Source organism: Clarias gariepinus, chromosome 16 (assembly GCF_024256425.1).
Source record: "Clarias gariepinus isolate MV-2021 ecotype Netherlands chromosome 16, CGAR_prim_01v2, whole genome shotgun sequence".
Lineage (NCBI taxonomy): Eukaryota > Metazoa > Chordata > Actinopteri > Siluriformes > Clariidae > Clarias > Clarias gariepinus.
The window spans coordinates 7,803,304-7,822,494 of record NC_071115.1 but is presented as its reverse complement, the minus strand read 5'-3'; the positions used below and the strand labels follow the sequence as shown (position 1 = coordinate 7,822,494).

The following is a 19,191-nucleotide window of genomic DNA, read 5'->3' as shown; positions in this document are numbered from 1 at the left end:
TCACTAATCTATTCATAACTAGTTTTAACATGTGTGCAGAGTTTCTTATATGTTCTCTCTGTATTAAAGTTGGTTTCCTCCAGGTTCTCCAAGTTCATCCTACCTCATATGGGTAGATGATGAAATAACTTCTCATCAGAGGGTGTATTTCTGTCTCATTTATAGTGGTTCCTTCAGATCAACTTTGGCCCTGATAAGGATAAAGTTATTTATAAATTTCTGTCAAACAGTATGTGTAAGGAAAATTTCTTGTCTGATGAAGTTTGAGCTTAAATGATTCTTATTGTTCATTTTGACATTTATATAAATTATAAGAGCAACAATAAGTAAAATCTACTGGCATGTGTATTTCTGACAGAAATACAGTAAAGGAACTTATAAGATGCTTTCTGACATACAAAACATTTATTTAACATTTATTTACTTTAATAACAGCATATTAGGCACAAAATAAAACCTGACATTACATACTAAACTACTGGGAAGTACATATGACATTTGTGGCCTGTGGAGGGGGCTGAGGTTTAAAAATGCCTGGCCACAAACCTTGCACATCTAAAATAACTTTACCAAGACAATGCAAGTAGAGAGAAAGGGAAGTGATGCAGGCAAGTGACCTTATTCTTAAACAAATGTGTAATACACCTGTTTGGCGTTTCAAGCTATGAAGCAGGACGAAAACATCTACTGCAATGTTACTTCAACAGGTGAGTGTTACCGCTGGTAACAATTTGGTTTCCAAAAACTTGCTTTTCAATTTATTTTCCAAAAAGATATTGGAAGAAAATATTTATATTATTTATTTAAAAAAAACACTAATTTAAAAAATGTTTTAAGTTTTTCACTTTTTTAGAACAATTACAACAAAGATACAGTGGTACTTCATATACAGTGTAACTATTATTGAATTAAATATTCATGCGTAAATATATTTTTAAAAAGTAAGGTATAAATCTTGCAACATTTTTCTGGACAGTTAAAACTAATTCACTGATACCATCTTTCTTAAAGAATTAAGGGAACACTTAGTCCCAGTTTAAATTCAACCATATATACACATACAAGGGGTATATGTAGGATTTTTTTTTTTAGCAATATACATCTAGCAAATGCCTGAGAGATATATTTTAGTTGTAACTTTTTAGTGTGTATAAATCATTGCAATTTTAATCTTCAAACCTTTACCTTTCTGAAATGTCTTAAGCATTTTGCTGCACCAGATACTTACAAAGAAAAAAAATGTTCTTTGCAGATGAGAGTTCAGGAAGTGGAAAACGATGTGGTTCTCATTTGGTGATCACTCTTTCCGTTCTCCTCTTTCTCTCTCTAATGGCCAATGCTCTTCTGGCTTATTTTTGTAAGTGCTGTAAATAATATAATTAATTTTAAGATTAAAACAAGCTTTTATCCACGTTATTGCAAAAAGTATGTTGACACCTGAGCACCACTATTTCCCCAAACTGCACAAAATGATCTATGATGTCTTATCTATTAAAGGGCCCGTATTTGACTATATTTTTGACAAGAATTTCTTAAATTTCTTTGTTAATTCTCCAGTTTAAATACACCTCACATAGGGGATTTTTCATACGTCATACTCCCTTTATTTCGTGCTGCCTCCAAATGCATTCAAATGTTTCAGTGTCTATGTAAATGAGCTATTTCTGAGCCCACCCACCAGAGGACATAAGAGCCATGCAAACAAGCCAGGGGAGGGGCTCCATCTTATATGAGGTCACATTATTGGGCAAATTTAATTGGCTTGTTTAAGGCCCGGCCAATACACAAATGGAAACAGGTCAAAAAAGTAGGGAAATTACTAAATAGTAAATTTTGCATAATAATTCTCCTTTGATTTTCCTTGACAGGAACATAGAGGTCAGGTTCAAACAATGTTACTATGTGCAATGCGAGCTTCATAATGACTTGTATTTTCAAGGGTGGTATGGAAGAACTTGAGTGTCACGCACAAACCTCTGAACTCAACCTCACTGACATCAAACGGAATGGTTCCCCTGACCTTATGACGTTAATGGATGCAAATCCTCAGACGCTTTCCAAAATGTAGTGGAAACCCTTAGCAAAATGAAAAGATTATTATAATAGCAAAATGGGGAATCAACCCCATATTAACGCCAATGGATTTGGAATACCATGTTTAAAACGTACATATGGGTGTTGTGGTCAGGTGCCCGCATACTTTTGGCGTAGATACTACATACTATACTATATTTATCTAGTAGAGGTTTAATCTATACGAAGGTGCTGTCAAATTTTTGCTTCACTATTTCCTTTAGATTTTCACCTCAAATTGGCTCCAGATCTACCACATGAACAGGCCAGGAATTTCTCAGCTGGAGGTATGCTGAAGATATCTCAGTAATTTATTTATTTATTTATTTATTTTTAATTAATTAATTAACTTAATTTTGGTGTGTATTGTTATTCACACTCCAGCGATACGCGATGACTGAAAATTTTCATTCCCTTTTCCGCTAAAGTGAAAATCCGTTGTTCACACGTTCCCCACACCGTTACAGTTCCCTTTGAACTGAACAGTTTCACTCCTGTGGTTTGTAATCACACTTCACTTAACATGGCTGAACACCCTGTGTAGTACATTCGCAGGGTACTTCAGGCCGATCAGGACGCACCTTGAGTATCATCTACTGTGTGTGCTCGCGCCTTATAGGTGTATGTGCATGGAGAGTATGTGTGTTTGTGCGCGTCTCATACTGTAGGTGTGTAGAGACAGACTCTACACTTTGTGCACAGAGAGTTAGCGGGTGTAAATACTGTATATATATATATATATATATATATATATATATATATATATATATATATATATATATAGACCAAGTTATTATTACTTTTATATAGGGTAAATTTTTACTACTATGACGTATGGGTATAGAAACAACCTTAAACAACAATTTAAGGTTTTAAACAACAATAAAAACATGATTATCTGTCCCCCCCTGGGGGGATCATCTGGGGGGGGGGACAAATGATCATGTGTTTTTATTTTTGTTTAAAACCTTAAATTGTTGTTTAAGGTTGTTTCTATACCCATACGTCATAGTAGTAAAAATTTACCCTATATAAAAGTAGTGATAACTTGGTCTGAAATGATAACTTAGCTGATATATCCAGCGAATCAAATACATAGTTTAAAGTCTGAAGCCACCCCGTTAACATAATTGATCTATGCTGTGTTGACGGCATGTATATGTGCCACTTGTGTTTTTGGCACGTGCACAGACTTTTTGAGGGGCAATTGCTCTAAACCTGACATGTGGTAACATCCCATTACTTTGTGTTGTTGTTATTATTATTATTATTATTATTATTATTATTATTGATAGACATGGATGCCTTTTAAAATGTTATAAAAGTTAATTTAATTTGGTGTAACTTGTGTAACTTTAGCAATTATGGCTTACTTGTATTTATACAGTCACAAAAACACAACATTTATTAATTTATGCATGTATATCCCCCCTCCCTTCTTCCTGATTGGCACCTCAGCCAAACTGGGAAAATGGGCAGTTTCTGGAGCAACTTTTGCGCTGTCCTATACATGTCCACCTCTGGTGATATACTTCATGTCTTTCCAGGGAATGTTTGTTTCATGTTTCTTTAATTTTTTAGATAGTAAAAGCAAGCATGTACCAGTCACCTCACTTGACCAAATCAGAAGGTGCTCAGCTGGAGGTGTGCAATCTTTCAAACACTGTCAGTAATTCTTGATTTTACCATTTCACACTTTCGGTAGTGATATACTGTATAATGTAGTTCCATATCTTTCTGTTTTCTTTTTCTCCTGTAGAGCGTCAAATACAGTACAAAGACAGACTCTACATTTTCCCCACAGATGAAATGACCTGGAGTTCCAGTAGAGAGAAATGTCAGGAATTAGGGGGAGACCTGGTGATCATCAACAGTAATGAGGAACATGTATGATGCAAAACAAGAAAAAAAAATATAATATGTTTATGGTATAATATTTATATTTATAATACAGTATGTGTGCTTAATTGTCTGTTCTTTAGAAGTTCCTTGTTGGTGCAATGAACACATTTAGCAATTCTCTGCACTGGATCGGTCTGAGAAAGGAGGGATGGTGGCTATGGGTAGATGAAACACCTCTCATGAAAAGTCTCTCGTAAGATTTTTTTCCTTTCTTTCTTTCTTTCTTTCTTTCTTTTTAAATAAATGTTTTATGGGGTCTTTCTGCACTACTTTATATTCACTATACAGTCAAAAGTGTCCTTGAAATTGATGTGTTAATAAAGAATGAAAAGATTTGACCAACCAAATTAAAGAAATTGATCAGCAGTATGCTCTATTTAAAAACCCCGATCTGTATAAAAAGCGGGTAGAATTGCAAACTAAGTTTAAACTCATCTCAACACATGTAATTGAGCATCAATTATTAAATAGTAGGAGCTTATTGTTCATTTATGGTAACAAATCTGGGAAACTTTTGGCTAATCAGTTAAAAGGATTTAGAGCACAGCAACACATTACAAAATTTCGGATGGAGGATGGTACCATCACTACCGACCATTCTAATATTAATGATGCATTCAGGAATTTTTAGTCTCGATTATATACTTCTGAGTTCCCAAAGGACCACAGTTCAGTTGAGAATTTCTTGACTTAACTAGATATCTCAACACTGTCCCCTGATTCTAGATTAAGATTAGAAGGGCCCATATCACAAGAGGAAATCATTTCAGCTATCTCATCATTGCAATCTGGTAAGTCCCCGGGTCCTAACTAGTTCCCTGCAGAGTTTTTAAATCATTCTCCTCATACCGTGCACCACAACTAGCTTTGGTTCTATCTAAATCTGATAAGTAATCTTCTTGCCTGCTTCATTTAATGAGCCTCACATCGCTCTTATACTGTAGCAAAGAGGGATAAGGACCCAACAGAGTGCTCTACATATAGACCAATCTCTCTTCTCAATGTGGATGTTAAAATCCTTGCTAAAGTCTTGGCTCATAGATTAGAGAATGTTATACCCTCTATTATATCCGAGGACCGGACCAGTTTTGTCAAAAATCGTTATTCTTACTTTAACATTTGACGCCTTATGCAGGTACACACCATCAGAGGGGATCCCTGAGTGTCTCCTATATTTGGATGCTGAAAAGGCTTTTGACTGTGTGAAATGGGAGTATTTATTTACACTCTAAAAAATAAAACTGTGCTGTACTCAATTTTTTTGGTGAAACATTTTTACACTTAAAAATATTGAGTAAATATAAAAAAAAATATAAAAATCATGTAAAGTATACTTCATGAATTGAGTAAAAGTCAGTAAAAAAATTAAGTAGACTTGAATAACTATATTTAGTACAATGATGTACAAAATTGAGTAAATGTAATGAAAATTAGAAGTTAATGAAATGTGAAAATGAGTAAAATAATTGAGTAGATATAATTGAAATGGAAGGAAGAAGATACTGAAAATTATACTATTATTTAATAAACAAATGTGCTACATTTACTAAATATTTTAACTGAATGAAAGAAACAATACACACATTTTCATTTAACATTTATTTGCCAAACTGGACAAGACATGAAGTCTAAACTCAACCTGGTTTACTTTGCAAATGACATGTAACAAGATCATAAACAAAGAGCTGAATTTATGTTATTAGTAAACAGTTTCAGAAACAATACTCCTGCCACAAGTATTATACAGTTAACACATGGAAAGTAGACTTTTGTATTAGAATCTAATGAGTCACATTTTACATCTGAAAGATTGCACACCTTCACACTTCAGTTTCCTGCAAACTGTGGAATCCATACAAATGTGTGTGAAGACCTTCTTAGGTCTTAAAGAAGCAATGACAGTCTAAATGAAGACAGGACACTAAATATCCATGACCAACAGTACCATGCTTTACTCGGTAATGATCGAAATTCCTTTTGATGATACGACAAATGTGCAGAGCTTACACCGCCATCCAATAATGCTGGCACCTAAAAAAGGAACAATAGTATACAAGTAAGTACAAGTGTGACTGTTACTATAAAGTCTACCAGACTGGTAAAATAGTACTTCCGTTCAAATACATACTTTTTGGACTAATAGTCTATTTCTATCTTTGATTCAATGGTTACACATTTAATACTTCTGTAACATTTTAAAAAGTTGACATTTACCTCCTGTTTTATCTCTATTCAACTTCTCTTCATTAGTGGTGTTGGTGCTGTGAAAGAGATATAGAAAATATATAACATGTTTCACACAAACACAAAATCAATCAGTTTTAGGTTCTTTTACTTACATATCAGAACATACATAATGTTTCACTTTACTTTCTCCCAATTCTAATTCTGAGATGTTGTATTTTCACTAAATATTTATATTTCATAGCTTTAGTTACTAGTACAGTACTTAGCACATTTATTTTATAACATCTGCTGCTGCGTGCTCAGTGTTTAATCATGTTAAAAATACTTATATACAGTAACGGATAAAACAGTACCAGAACCCGGACACTGCACCTCATTTCTGCTGTTTAAACCGGATTTGTTCTGAGTTTTTTCCTTAAAGTGTCGGAGTGACCGAGCAGACTTGCGGTTCAGTGTGTGAGGTGGACCGGTACACATGCGTTAATTATTTGAACATGTTAGTTTTATATCCTCACCACAGTGGCAGTTGGCTGCGCAAAATCACCGCATTTGGCGGGAGAAATTCAAATATTGCGGCACAACCGCGGCCGGTTACACCGAGAAACCCGGAAAAAACCCGGACATGCACGCGCTGCTGCTCGGTGTTAAATCTCTCCTTTTACACCAGATTTTAAGTGTCTGTATTAAACGCGCTTTAGCTAAGCAGTTTGGTGGTGGGAACAAACAAGCTAAATCACTATGAACCCCAGGACTGGCCTGTTGCTAGCTATCGTTAGCTCTGGAGCTCGGCTGTGACAGGATTCAGAACAGTAACTCACACCCTATAAAGTTGTGTGTGCAGGCAGACAGAGTCATTATTACAGTAACTTGTGTTAGCTGTTTACTCACCAGGATTTGTAAGGAATGTTCCAGGTGCTTCATGTCCATTCTCAGATCTTTACAGCCTTCTTGTCTCTGATGTTACACCAGACTTCCCATGAGCACTTGCACAGGGCAATTTACTCAATTATTTAAGTTTTTGTTGTTAAAAATAAAGAATATTGAGTTGGAATAATTTATAATTGTAGTTCTTGAAACTAATCAGTACAATTACTCCATTAGCAGATATTTTAATTGAAATGTATCAAAAAATATTAAGTGCATGTTAAAAATATAATTCAGTTAGTCAAATACTGATTTTTACTAGTAAAGTAAACTTAAATTATAGTGTAAATTTAAGACAAAATGAATAATTGTTTTTTTAGGCATTTATTTTGATTTGTCTAACTCAAACAATCATGTATGTGACTTTTAGAGATTTTATTAAGGTAACATAACTTTTTTTATAACTGTGAAATTTACAAGGCCACAGAATCATTTTTTAGAGTGTAAGGCTTTAGAAAAATTCAATTTTGGTCCAAGTTTTATCACTTGGGTTAAATTATTATATTCAAGCCCTACTGCCTCAGTTCTGACAAATGCTCAGCAGTCCCAACCATTTAGCCTTCAGCGGGGAACTCGTCAGGGGTTAGCCCATTACGCTTTAACCTTGCAACTGAGCCACTAGCAATCACATTCCGTAGCTGCAGGGATATTTCTGGGATTTGAAGGCAGGGAGAAGAACATAAAGTTTCCCTTTATGCAGATGATCTACTTTTTATATCAAATCCAATCTCCTCCCTGCCACATGTGCTGTCATTGCTCAGTGAATTTAGCTATTTTTCAGGATATTTGTATGGTATGCACAATCTTCCTTTCAACATAGTGGGAAATCAGTTTTCCTTTATTGGTATTACAATTACAAGGAAACATGATCACCTTTTTAAAGAAAATTTTATTAGATTGTTGAACCAAACAAAAAAAGACTTGGGGCAATGGTCACCACTGTCCATGTCCCTGGTGGGCCACATTAATGTCCATAAAATGAGTATTCTTCCTAAATTTTTATATCTTTTCCAGTCTGTACCTGTTTTTATTCCCAAATCTTACTTTGGCGCTTTAGACTCACTTATATCATCTTACCTTTGGAAAGGTAAACATCCTCGATTGAGTAAGTCCCTTCTTCAAAGATCTAAAAGAGAAGGTGGCATGGCTCTACCTAATTTTCATTTTTACTACTGGGCAGCAAATATTTAATGTCATCTTTTGGGCATATTTTCATAATCAATGTTAACGTCCTGCCTGGGTGGAAATGGAGATAACCTCTTTGTCTCTGTGCTTCTTGGATCTGCACTCCCCATCCCCTGTATGGGCTCAGTTCAGAAAGCACAATGGTCTTCTGCGCTTTTCTCTTTCCAGTCCTATCGTCTCTAACCATCTCTTCCAACCTTCCTTACATTATTCAGTGTTTCAGAAATGTTACAGCAAGGGCATCAAGCTTTGCAAAGATCTGTTTGTCGATCATAGGTTTGCATCATTTGAACAGCTTACTGAAAGGTTTAGCCTACCCAATTCTCATTTTTGTAGCTTTCTGCAAGTGAGACACTTCATTCGCTCTTCAATACCAAATTTCCCCGAGGCTCCTGATGCAAATATTCTAGATAATCTCCTCTGTTTGTCATCACTGCGTAAAGGCCTAATATCCACTATTAATGGTGGATTGATGGGTTTAAGTCACACCTCTTTGAGTAAAATTAAAAGTGCTTGGGAAAAATATCTACATTTGACACTGTCAGAGGATACTTGGAATTCAATTCGTGAACTAGTCAATTCAACCTCCTTATGAGCCCACCGCTCTTTATTACAGTTTAAGGTTGTACACAGGGCTTTTCTCTAAACTTAAGCTTTCCTCTTTCTACCTAGATGTCAATCCTTGTTATGATAAACAAGGATAAAGGTAAAAGCGGAGAGGCGTCTCTTTTTCTTATGTACTGGGCATGACCGAATTTGGAAAACTTCTGGAGGGATGTTTTTAAAACCTTGTTTTAAAAAAAACTTGTTTCTGAAGGGATGTTTTTAAAACCTTGTAGGGATGTTTTTAAAACCTTGCTTCATTTAATGAGGCTCACATCGCTCTTATACTGTAGCGAAGAGGGATAAGGACCCAACAGAGTGCTATATTGAAATGCAACCTTGAACCAGACCCTCTGATTGCTGTTTTTGGTATCACTGGAGAGGATGATAGGTGTCTGACTCCAGCTAAACAGCGTTTATTATCTTTTGCGACACCCCTGGCCAGGCGTTCTCTTTTATTCAAGTGGAAGGATGCCACGTCAGCCTCTTACGCCCAGTTGCTCAGAGATATTATGTCCTGTTTGTCCCTGGAGAAGATTCACTACTCAATCTGTTATTCAGACTTGAAATTTCAACAGGTGTTGGGGCCCTTCCTTCGCTTTTTTCATATACGTTTATAGTTTGATTCCCTACTTTTTAAATTGTTGTTTGTTTGTTTGTTTTCTTGTCCTTTTTTTTGCACGCAGAACCAAAAAATTTTCAGCTCCATGATTTTTTTTTCCGTTTCTCTCCTTTTTTTTTTCCTTTATGATATGCCTGTCGTCTAGCCTTTCTTATACATGTAAAGCTGGCTTGAAGTTAGGGTGGGTGCTATAGAGGTTTATGAGGGGGTTTTAAAATTTGTATTAAAACTTTACATGTTTACCCTGTTATATCCTTGTTTAAAATCAATAAAAATATTGTTGAAATTGATGTGTTAGAAACAGGAACAGTGTACAACCATAAGGATCTGAGTTGCTTCTGAGGGCCAAATTTTAATCGCTGATAACTGGGTCAGAGCATCTCCAAAATGGTCTTGTGTCGTGTTCCCAGGATGCAGTGGTTAGTACTTAAGGAGGAAGAAGAAGAGCTGAGCTGGTGACAGGGTTATGAGCACCCAAAACTTATTAATGCATGTGGGGAGCAAAGCTTATTCTGTCTGGTCCGATCCCACAGAAGAGCTGCTGTAACACAGCTGTTAAAAAGGTAATGTTTGGTCTGATAGAAGTGTGTCAGGATGCAAAGTGCATCAAATTGTGCTGCATATGAGACTGCATAGCGAAGACTGGTCAGAATGCCCATGTTAGTGCCTGTCCACCACAAAAAGTGCCTATAGTACAGTGAGGACATGAGCATTCGAACTGGACAGTAAAGAAATGGGAGAAGATTGTCTGATGAATCATGTTTTTTTTTTTTTTTAAATCATGTAGATGCTGATGTGTGGTTGACACTTACCTGGGGAAGAGATAGTACCAGGATGCACTGTGAAAAGAAGGCAAGCAAGCAGGGTTAGTGTGATGCCATGTGCAGTGTTCTGCTGGGGTACTTTGGGTCCTGGCATTCATATGAATGAATTACTTTGGCATATATAATCTATCTACAGTAAGCAGATTTGTAGATAAAGTACACACCTTCATGGGAAGAAGGTTGTTCAAACCCCACCACCACCAAGTTGCCCCTGTTGGGCCCCCTAATGTTAAAATGTTAATGGTATTAGGACCTTCCAGAAGGCTGGTCACATGCCACACACAAAATTGTTCAGATATGGTTTAAGGAAAAAAATGTGTGTTGACATGCCCTTGAAATTCCCCAGATATCAATCGGAACAATCCTTCGTGGAGGATTTTATATATACTATAATATATTGGTGCCAGATGCCACAGCACACATTCAGAGCACAAGGGGACCCTACACAATTCTAAGCAGGTTGTTTTAGGGTTTAGAGTTTGTCCTTGTTGAACAGTCTATCCCAAAACCACTAGCAATAATATGCAGTTGGTCCTCCTTTATGTTTATAAGAGCCTCCAGTCTTCAGGGAAAGAGTTCCAGTCATTTTGGAATGTGCTGTGATTAAGAGCATTGGTGAAGTTGAGCAGTCATGTGGAGTAAGGAGGCCTGGTGATTCCAAATCATCTTGAAAGTGTTCAGCTTTTGGTTCTTCTACATCGTCCCTGACAAATCATGTACAGTATTCATGACCTTCACTTTGTGCACAAGGTTTTTGTCATGCAGAAACATTTTTGTACAGAAAACTTTGTAAAGTGTACTGTATATTACATCTATTTGAACATGCTGCAATTTTAGAATGAGGTTCAAATTTATTTATTTATTTATTTATTTACTTTTTTAAGGTGGTGGAAGCACACTTTAGGGGACAGCGTTTCAGAGAGAGAGGAGTGTGTGGGTTATTATGATGGCCAGTGGGTGGATCTGTCCTGTTCAACATCAGAAAGGAGAATCTGCGAGATTAGTTGCACTCACTGAACTCCCTGCTACTTCTGAAACAAATCTCACAAAACTTTTTTTTAATTAAAATTTCTAACTAAACATGATGCAATTTTAACTACAGTATGTAATAAAATGTGTATAGTTAGTCTTTTTGATGTAACATGGCTTCCAATATAGCATGGAGATTCTTGATTTCTTGTTTAAATTGTGTAACTAGTAAATGTGCTAATTTTAATTTTGTATGTGTTTCTATAACTAATTATAAAACAATTTATAAGATACATGAGAATCAGACCCAAAGCTGCTCATCCCTGCCCTTTTAAAACATATTTTACATGGGCATGTAAATAAAGGGCTGTCCAATACCAAAATATATTACTACATGATACTGATTAGGAATAGTTTCTTCATCAGCAGGAATAAGTAATATCATGAGATCTATCATTCAGACATTTGGAGATATCATATACCTCCTAATGATAATGCAGATTTCCATGTTCTATTATGTCAAAACCACTTCAAAACCACATCAACACAAAAAATATTGTCCTCGTTAAGGTTGTGAGTCTGGATAAGGGCAGCAGTGAAAAATCTTCCACAGTTAGATCAACCACTGTATGTATTTTAGTAAGAAAGCAAGGACAAGAGGACAGAGGACAGATGTATATGTGCAGGCTTGTGCTTGTGCAGACTTTTTCCACTTGCGTGCCAAAGCTAAAACATAACCAAACGGAAAACTTAGTTTACAAAGTTATCTGAGAAGAAAAACCAAAGCAGGCAAAAAAAACAAAAAAAAAACAGAACAAAGGTTACCTACAGTATGTGGTCTGTATGTGCTGACAGGCCCACATACACATTTTTATCCCACCACTACCTGAGAAAGATAAATCTTTTTATTATTCATAATAGTCTATTGTTGTAGATAACTAACCAGGACCAGTAAATAAAAGTGGTTACAAATTTAAAACACCCACCAAGAGAATTATATATTGTACCTGCTATATAAGTAGTCACGTAAGCTGTTACTATAAGACAATAAAGATTTAATGTTGCATTAACTTCAATCTGTGTTCTGCAGCTCTTCTAAAAGAAGATTTTTTTTTTTTCACAACCACAAAATACAAAACAAAATATCTACAGTATAATTAGAGGATCATCAGCCTTAAAAACTGAAACTATTTTTGCAATTTTAAGCTCACTAGGTACAATTCTTTGTGTAGGAAAAAGATTGATTATTTTTGCCTAAGGAGCTTTTATAGATGGAGAAATTTCTACAGTATAATCAAATTTATATTTAGTTCATCATATACTGCTGAATAATATTAAGAACTATTATTATATTTTGAACTTTGGCATGGGTCAGTGAAGTAAAAAGAAAAAAGAAAGGAAGGGAAAAAGTCCCATAAACTAATTTCTTTTATTATTATTATTATTTCTGGTATTTCGGTCTGTTAAAAAATAAATAAATAAATAAATAAATACATTTGTCTGCAATATTATCTGGATCTGAAATGACAGATACTGTACTTCGGTCAAAAATGAATTAAAAGATATTGATACACCTTTGTTTATTAGTGAATAGCTTAACAATGCATTGTAACTCATTGTTACAAAACATTGTCCTTGAAGCTGGCTCTATAAACACACTTTGCCGTGTCACACCAAGCTGAGGTTTGTGCGAGATACCCCTGTGACAACTTCTATCAGACCCTCCCCTCTTATTCCATGTACGTTTATTATGAAGCACCAACGCTGAGCTGTTACCTGCTGCTGTAAGCCATGAGCCGGGGAGAGCAAATCTACAATAATGTTTTCCCTAACAGAGGTGAGTGTCCAGAACACAGTTTTAAACTAAATATTGGTATTGCTGTGGCACTGGAAAAGTTCTGACCCTGACTTACAAGAGTCAGATATGCAGTCATACTTTTAAATACATATATCAGCACCTATCTTATCAGTTATGAAAAATGTCTTCTTCTTATTATTATTATTTTTATATTTTGTGTAAAAAATATTTTTGTAAATATATACCATGGAGAGCAATAGAAAGCTGTATAATCCTTCATTTTATATTACATTGGTTGCCTTGCAAAACAGTTATTATTAACTCTTATCTATTTAGTTTATATAAAGATGAGTATACATAACGATTATTATTTATGCATGATGCATAAAAGTTGAGTTTTTGTATTCACATAAACTTATTTTATAAAATAAAGATGATTATAGAAAAAACAGGAATGTTTTTTTTAGTTGTACTTGCATAACAGAGCTTTGCGCAGCGCACGTCATTGTAATAAACGTCAGTGACAGCTTTATTTTAGCCAGTGAAAATTTAAAATTTATCCTGGGAAAACTAAGAGTGAGCCAGAAATACACTGTTACTGTAACTTCAAATTAGTAATAAGGTTCACAAATAAAATTTTATTATTACCTAATCTGATATGTTTTAATGAAACAAACATACAGAAATGTAAACAAATAAAAAATAAATACTAGGGAACCACATGAAATGTATTTTTTTTTTAATATACAAATAGATTTCAGTTACTAACCACCACCTTAATTAATTAACCTTAAAGACACCATTCTTTTAGAATGAAACTGTCAAGAACATGTTGTCTTTATTATTATGACAGGAACAGACCACAACTCATAATGTTTAAGACCACAACAAGTGTAAAAATTTTTCCACACTGGAACAGAAAACAAGTTACAACCCAGTAGCTCATTTATGAACCAACCTAAGAGCTACCATGTGGTTTAACAAAGTTGTAATTTCAAGCTGTAAATGTTATGTTGCTACTGTTTTCCACTGAATCTGTTTTTCAGATAACAGGTCAGGAAGTGGTAAGAGACATGGGTTTCGGTTGGTGATCTCTATTTTTGTTCTCCTTGTGTTCTCCTTGATGGCAAATGCACTTCTTACTTATTTCTGTAAGTTTATTTATCATTGTTCAAAATCAATAACCAAAAAAATACACTAACTGGCCAAAAATAAAAAAAAATGACACTCTCACCTTTAACATTGGGCACAGCATACAATATGTTGGTCAGGTCATGTGTGAAAATGATTTCTCATGCTCTCAGACTCGTTTCACAAATTGAGTTCTGGAATATGCCTGTGCCAGGGGATCAGGGGCACTGCATGTGATATGAAGAGACCTACTGTACTATTCAGTACATTCAGGTCATCAAGTGGTTTTCTTATGGCCACACAGGTATTTAGTCCCAGTCCTGTGAGTTCGCATCACATAGGGTAATTATCTTACTTTCACTATTAAACACAGCTTTGGTTTTTACTGTTGATTTTTTTTTTTTACCATGCAACATCGCCAAGTGTTAAAATGATCTCCGTTCATTATTTTTCCCCACCACATTTCTTTCACGAAGTTAACGGTTCAGCACTATCCTTACAGGTTTTGCTTATGCGTTTAAGGGTTCATGACCCAGTTCCAGTAATTTCAAATCCCCTTAGTTGCTTTTATTGCTTGATGCAGCCCAATAATTAGATTCTTCTGAAATGGCGATTTTTTTTTTTGGCCAGCCAGTGTCCATATTAATTTTACTTATATATTATCTTGTTTAATACAGTTTTCCCCAATATGATTTAAATATTGTTGACAATTTATTTATTTATTTGAATAAAAAAGATTGCAAAACTAAATGGGCCCCTGTCACCTTCTCTGAGGACAACAGGAACTGCTCAGCTAAAGGTGTGTATACTCATAATCATTACTTATTTGTTGTTAATATAGTAATTATTGTTACTTATACATAACATTTTATTGTCTGGCATATTGTGCAGTTTCAATCAGTCCTTGAGGGTGTAATGATTAACAATTCATAATCATAATAAATAATAATTTATTATATATTCATTATAATAGATTAGGATTAAATGATTGATTTGTCCTATACAAAGTTATAAAAGATACAATGTGTAGTGAAATGGCGGAAAAAAACTCTTGATTAGAAATGATTTTTTTTTTTTTTAAAGAAAAATTATTGGTATATAATCATAAAGAAAATACATAATAATAATAATAATAATAATAATAATAATAACACAGATAATAATAATAATAATAATAATAATAATAATAATAATAATAATAAAATAAATAACAATAACAATAACAACAACAACAATAATAATAAAATATATAAATAACAATAATAATAATAATAATAATAATAATAATAATAATAATAACAACAACAACAACAACAACAACAACAATAATAATAATAATAATAATTATTATTATTATTATTATTATTATTATTATTATTAATAAATAGTTGGATTATGTAACATGAGAGCCTAAGCTTTACACCACAAGTAAGTCCTTGTATAAGAATAAACGTATATACATACATACACATATACAACCATAAACATATGCATGTACTGCATACACAGTTTTCATGCTATATAAATTTCTGTTATGCATACACAACTTCCCTGTTCGAAAAACGGAAGATCAACACAAGACTTACAAGGAGAGAGTCTACATTTTTCCCAGTGACAAAATGAACTGGACTTCCAGCAGAGAGAGCTGTCAGGAACTTGGGGGAGACCTAGTAATCATCAACAGTAAAGAGGAACATGTATGTATACTGAAAAATAGACACATATAAAGCACATATTTTTGGTTTTATATGCTTGCTTGTTTATCTTGCCTCACACCTGTTTGTAATTTAATCTCAGAGAACATGAATTGTATTTACAGCTGTATTTACACAAAGAATATGTTACACACAGATGGACTCTATTTACTAATTAGGTAGTTAATTAGAAACCAATTGACTTCTTAAGGCAATTTGTTTCACTGGATTTCCTCTTTTCAAAATGTCATTAAAATGGCAGTGAAAATCAATGTAGGGCTTACAAGTCCGGAATACTGTTTTATAATGGCCAAGAAAAAAGGCAAAGCAAAACCAAATATGACATTAAAGCACTGAATGAAACTATTTCATTGTCCTACTCTGCAATGCTGTTTAAATAAACATGACCTGCACGAAAGATCCTTCAGAAGCAGACCTTACCTGCAACCTTATTACACTAGGAAATGTTCGATGATGATGGAGGAGTAAATATCAGCAAATTCTGGAATCAAAAGTGACAACCCTCTTTCAAGAAACAGAAGTTGAAATGAGATTGGCTTCTCTGATGGGAAATAATTCCAAAACAATCCATAAAATTCATCAACTTCTACTTAGCAAAATTCATGCTTAAGCTCTTTAAGTTGCCATTACAGTCACCTGACTTAAATGTGGGTAGATTTTAAACATGCTGTGCATTCAAAATGCAAGAATCACTTTATTTATTTATTAAACAATAAAAATTAATGAAAAACTTATAATTAAAAGTTGTGTGAAATATAATGTGCTTACTCCTTGTGTCTATTTTTGTTTTTAATTAAACTTTTGTTTAAATTACACAAACTGGATCTGCTTGATATGGTTGCATTTCAGGAGCTCCTTGCTGGTTTGATGGTCAATCTTGAAAGTTCTTCTCTGTACTGGATTGGACTGACAGATGCTGAAAATGAGGATGTGTGGCTTTGGATAGATGGGACACCTTTAGATAAAAATGTCTCGTAAGATATTATTTTATTTTATTAGTGTTTATTACATAAATTGGTATTTCATGGGTATTCTATTATCATTATTATCATAAATCATAAAAAAGGCAGGTGCTAATATAAAAAAGAAAAATATTTAGAGTTTTATTTTGAGTGTCATTTTTTTCTCTTTTTAAGATGGTGGAAATACACTCCAGATGATTATAAAGAAGTTGACCCACTAGGAGAAGACTGTGTGGTTTATTTTAATGAGAAATGGGCAGATGTGTCTTGTATAACATTACAAAAGAGGATCTGTGAAATTTATTGAACAGATCAAGCAGCATTTAGCTTCTTTTTGAACCAAATATTAATTGTGCTTTGCTGCTACACATACCTGCCATAATTGTGCTGGTGTTTATGCTTGATATAGCTTTTTTTGGCATCGAGACTTTTCCCGAAACAGGAAATGTGGTTCTGCTGCTTATTTGCTTTTAAAATGCAGAGATTTTATGCAGAGGTTAGAGATCTTGTGTTATTGGTGATACATACTTAATTACTGATCTGTTGTGATTTATACTTTTACAAGATTTTAATTATTAAAAGGTTATTTTAGAATCTGAGAGGAAAATTTCAAACTTATTAAAACAGACATTATATTTGTCAAATATGTAAAAAAGGTCTGGTCTCACTTAAGAGGAAATGACCATGCATGCAATCATGGTCACACCTAAATTGTTTACAATGCTTGACAAATAAAAAACTTTTTTTTAAAATCAGGAATAAATAGTACTTTATCATCAAACCATATCTCCTGCAAAGGGTGGTGAAAACCAACCAGCACATCATTGGCACCCAACCAATATTGAACACCATTGAACACCATTACCACAATAGATAGCTTTGCAGAGTACACAACAACATCAGGGTCTCATCCCACCAGTCCAGGAGAAGGTACAGAAACATTTGCACCAGAACCATCAGGTTCAGTTCCAACTTCTTTCGCACAAACATCACCATGCTCAACTATACAATACATTGGTAAACCTTATAAACTTTAAATCCTGACACCTTATTACCTGTAACTCATTTCACAACTCTATTATTCTGTACATTTTATGTATTATTTATGTACTGTATAATTGTATGTATACAAAAGCTACTGCACATAATCAATACTTAGCCTTATAAGTTGCATAATGCCAATATCATGTGCCCATACAGTATGTATGTAATTTCAATATATACATTATATACAAGTAGATACTAAATTGCATTGTGTTGCTGAGTTCTTGTACTGTGCACAAATCTATTTATCTTTCTATATGGTACAGTAAAGTAAAGTAGTGAGCATTGTCAGACAATGAAGGAGACCTGGTCAGCAGACCTAGACATTTAAGAGGAACAACTTAAGCAAAACTCTCCCCAAATTGCTCAAATGAGGATGTGTGCCTTGGGATTGCTCAGCTCTGTCTTGTAAAATCTTTTGTGAGATATAATTAGATTCTCTACTGTACGTTTTCTTCTTCAAACTTACATTTCTTATTTATTTTATTTTCACTTATTTTACTTATTAATGTGGTTTCAACATCCATCACCAAACACCCAATGACTCAGTTTATTTACGATTACATTTTTGACCAAAGACAAGAGATTATTTGAGGGATGGTGTGTCAGGTTGAAGTATTTACAGTATATGTGGTGTAATGTAATGCAGTTTAATGTAAAATATATTACCAGAAACCTTAACAGCTTTACATATGACATGAGTCTACTTGATCTTTGCTTAAAAACATATAGTTGAAGTCTGTCCAGGCTCTAACTGTTTTGAGACATCTTTACAAAACCTAATAGGAAATAATTATGATATAAAATAGAATTGTAATATATTTTTTTTATATATATATATATATATATATATATATATATATATATATATTTTAAAATGATATTAAAAATAAAACATTTTAAAGCGTAGCATAGAACTTAATTAAAAGTTTATTTGTCTGTTTGCTGTATACATTCTTCATCTGGTTTTAGCCACCACATCAAAATCTATCTGGCTCATTCACTCACTCACTCACTCATTTATAACGCTTATCATGTACAGGGTTGCGGGAGGCCTGGAGCCTATGCCAGGTGACTTGAGACACTATAGGCGAGGTGCACCCTGTCCATCTCAGGGCACAAGCATGCACACACTCATGCATTCACACAGTACAGACACTTTGAAAATGCTAATTATCTTAACTTTGGAAATCTTTGGCTAGTGGGAGGAAACACACCAAGCACAGAGAGAACATACAAACTCTACACACAC

General features: G+C 34.1%; 1 protein-coding gene and 1 long non-coding RNA gene across 2 annotated transcripts; one reads left to right on the top strand and one right to left on the bottom strand.

Moving 5' to 3' along the window:
• Window positions 1-627: 627 nt before the first annotated feature.
• On the top strand, window positions 628-11,516 carry LOC128545057 (hepatic lectin). The gene is made up of 7 exons (XM_053515397.1): window positions 628-707; window positions 1,253-1,357; window positions 2,298-2,360; window positions 3,655-3,717; window positions 3,833-3,960; window positions 4,056-4,168; window positions 11,205-11,516. The coding sequence occupies exons 1-7, from the start codon at window positions 665-667 to the stop codon at window positions 11,335-11,337; spliced, it is 648 nt and encodes a 215-aa protein (XP_053371372.1). The 5' UTR covers window positions 628-664; the 3' UTR covers window positions 11,338-11,516.
• On the bottom strand, window positions 5,886-7,119 carry LOC128545058 (uncharacterized). Its single transcript, XR_008365828.1, has 3 exons — window positions 7,051-7,119; window positions 6,190-6,236; window positions 5,886-6,006 (listed from the first exon to the last, which is right to left on the bottom strand). It is a non-coding gene; the product is annotated as an uncharacterized LOC128545058 (long non-coding RNA).
• Window positions 11,517-19,191: the final 7,675 nt, after the last annotated feature.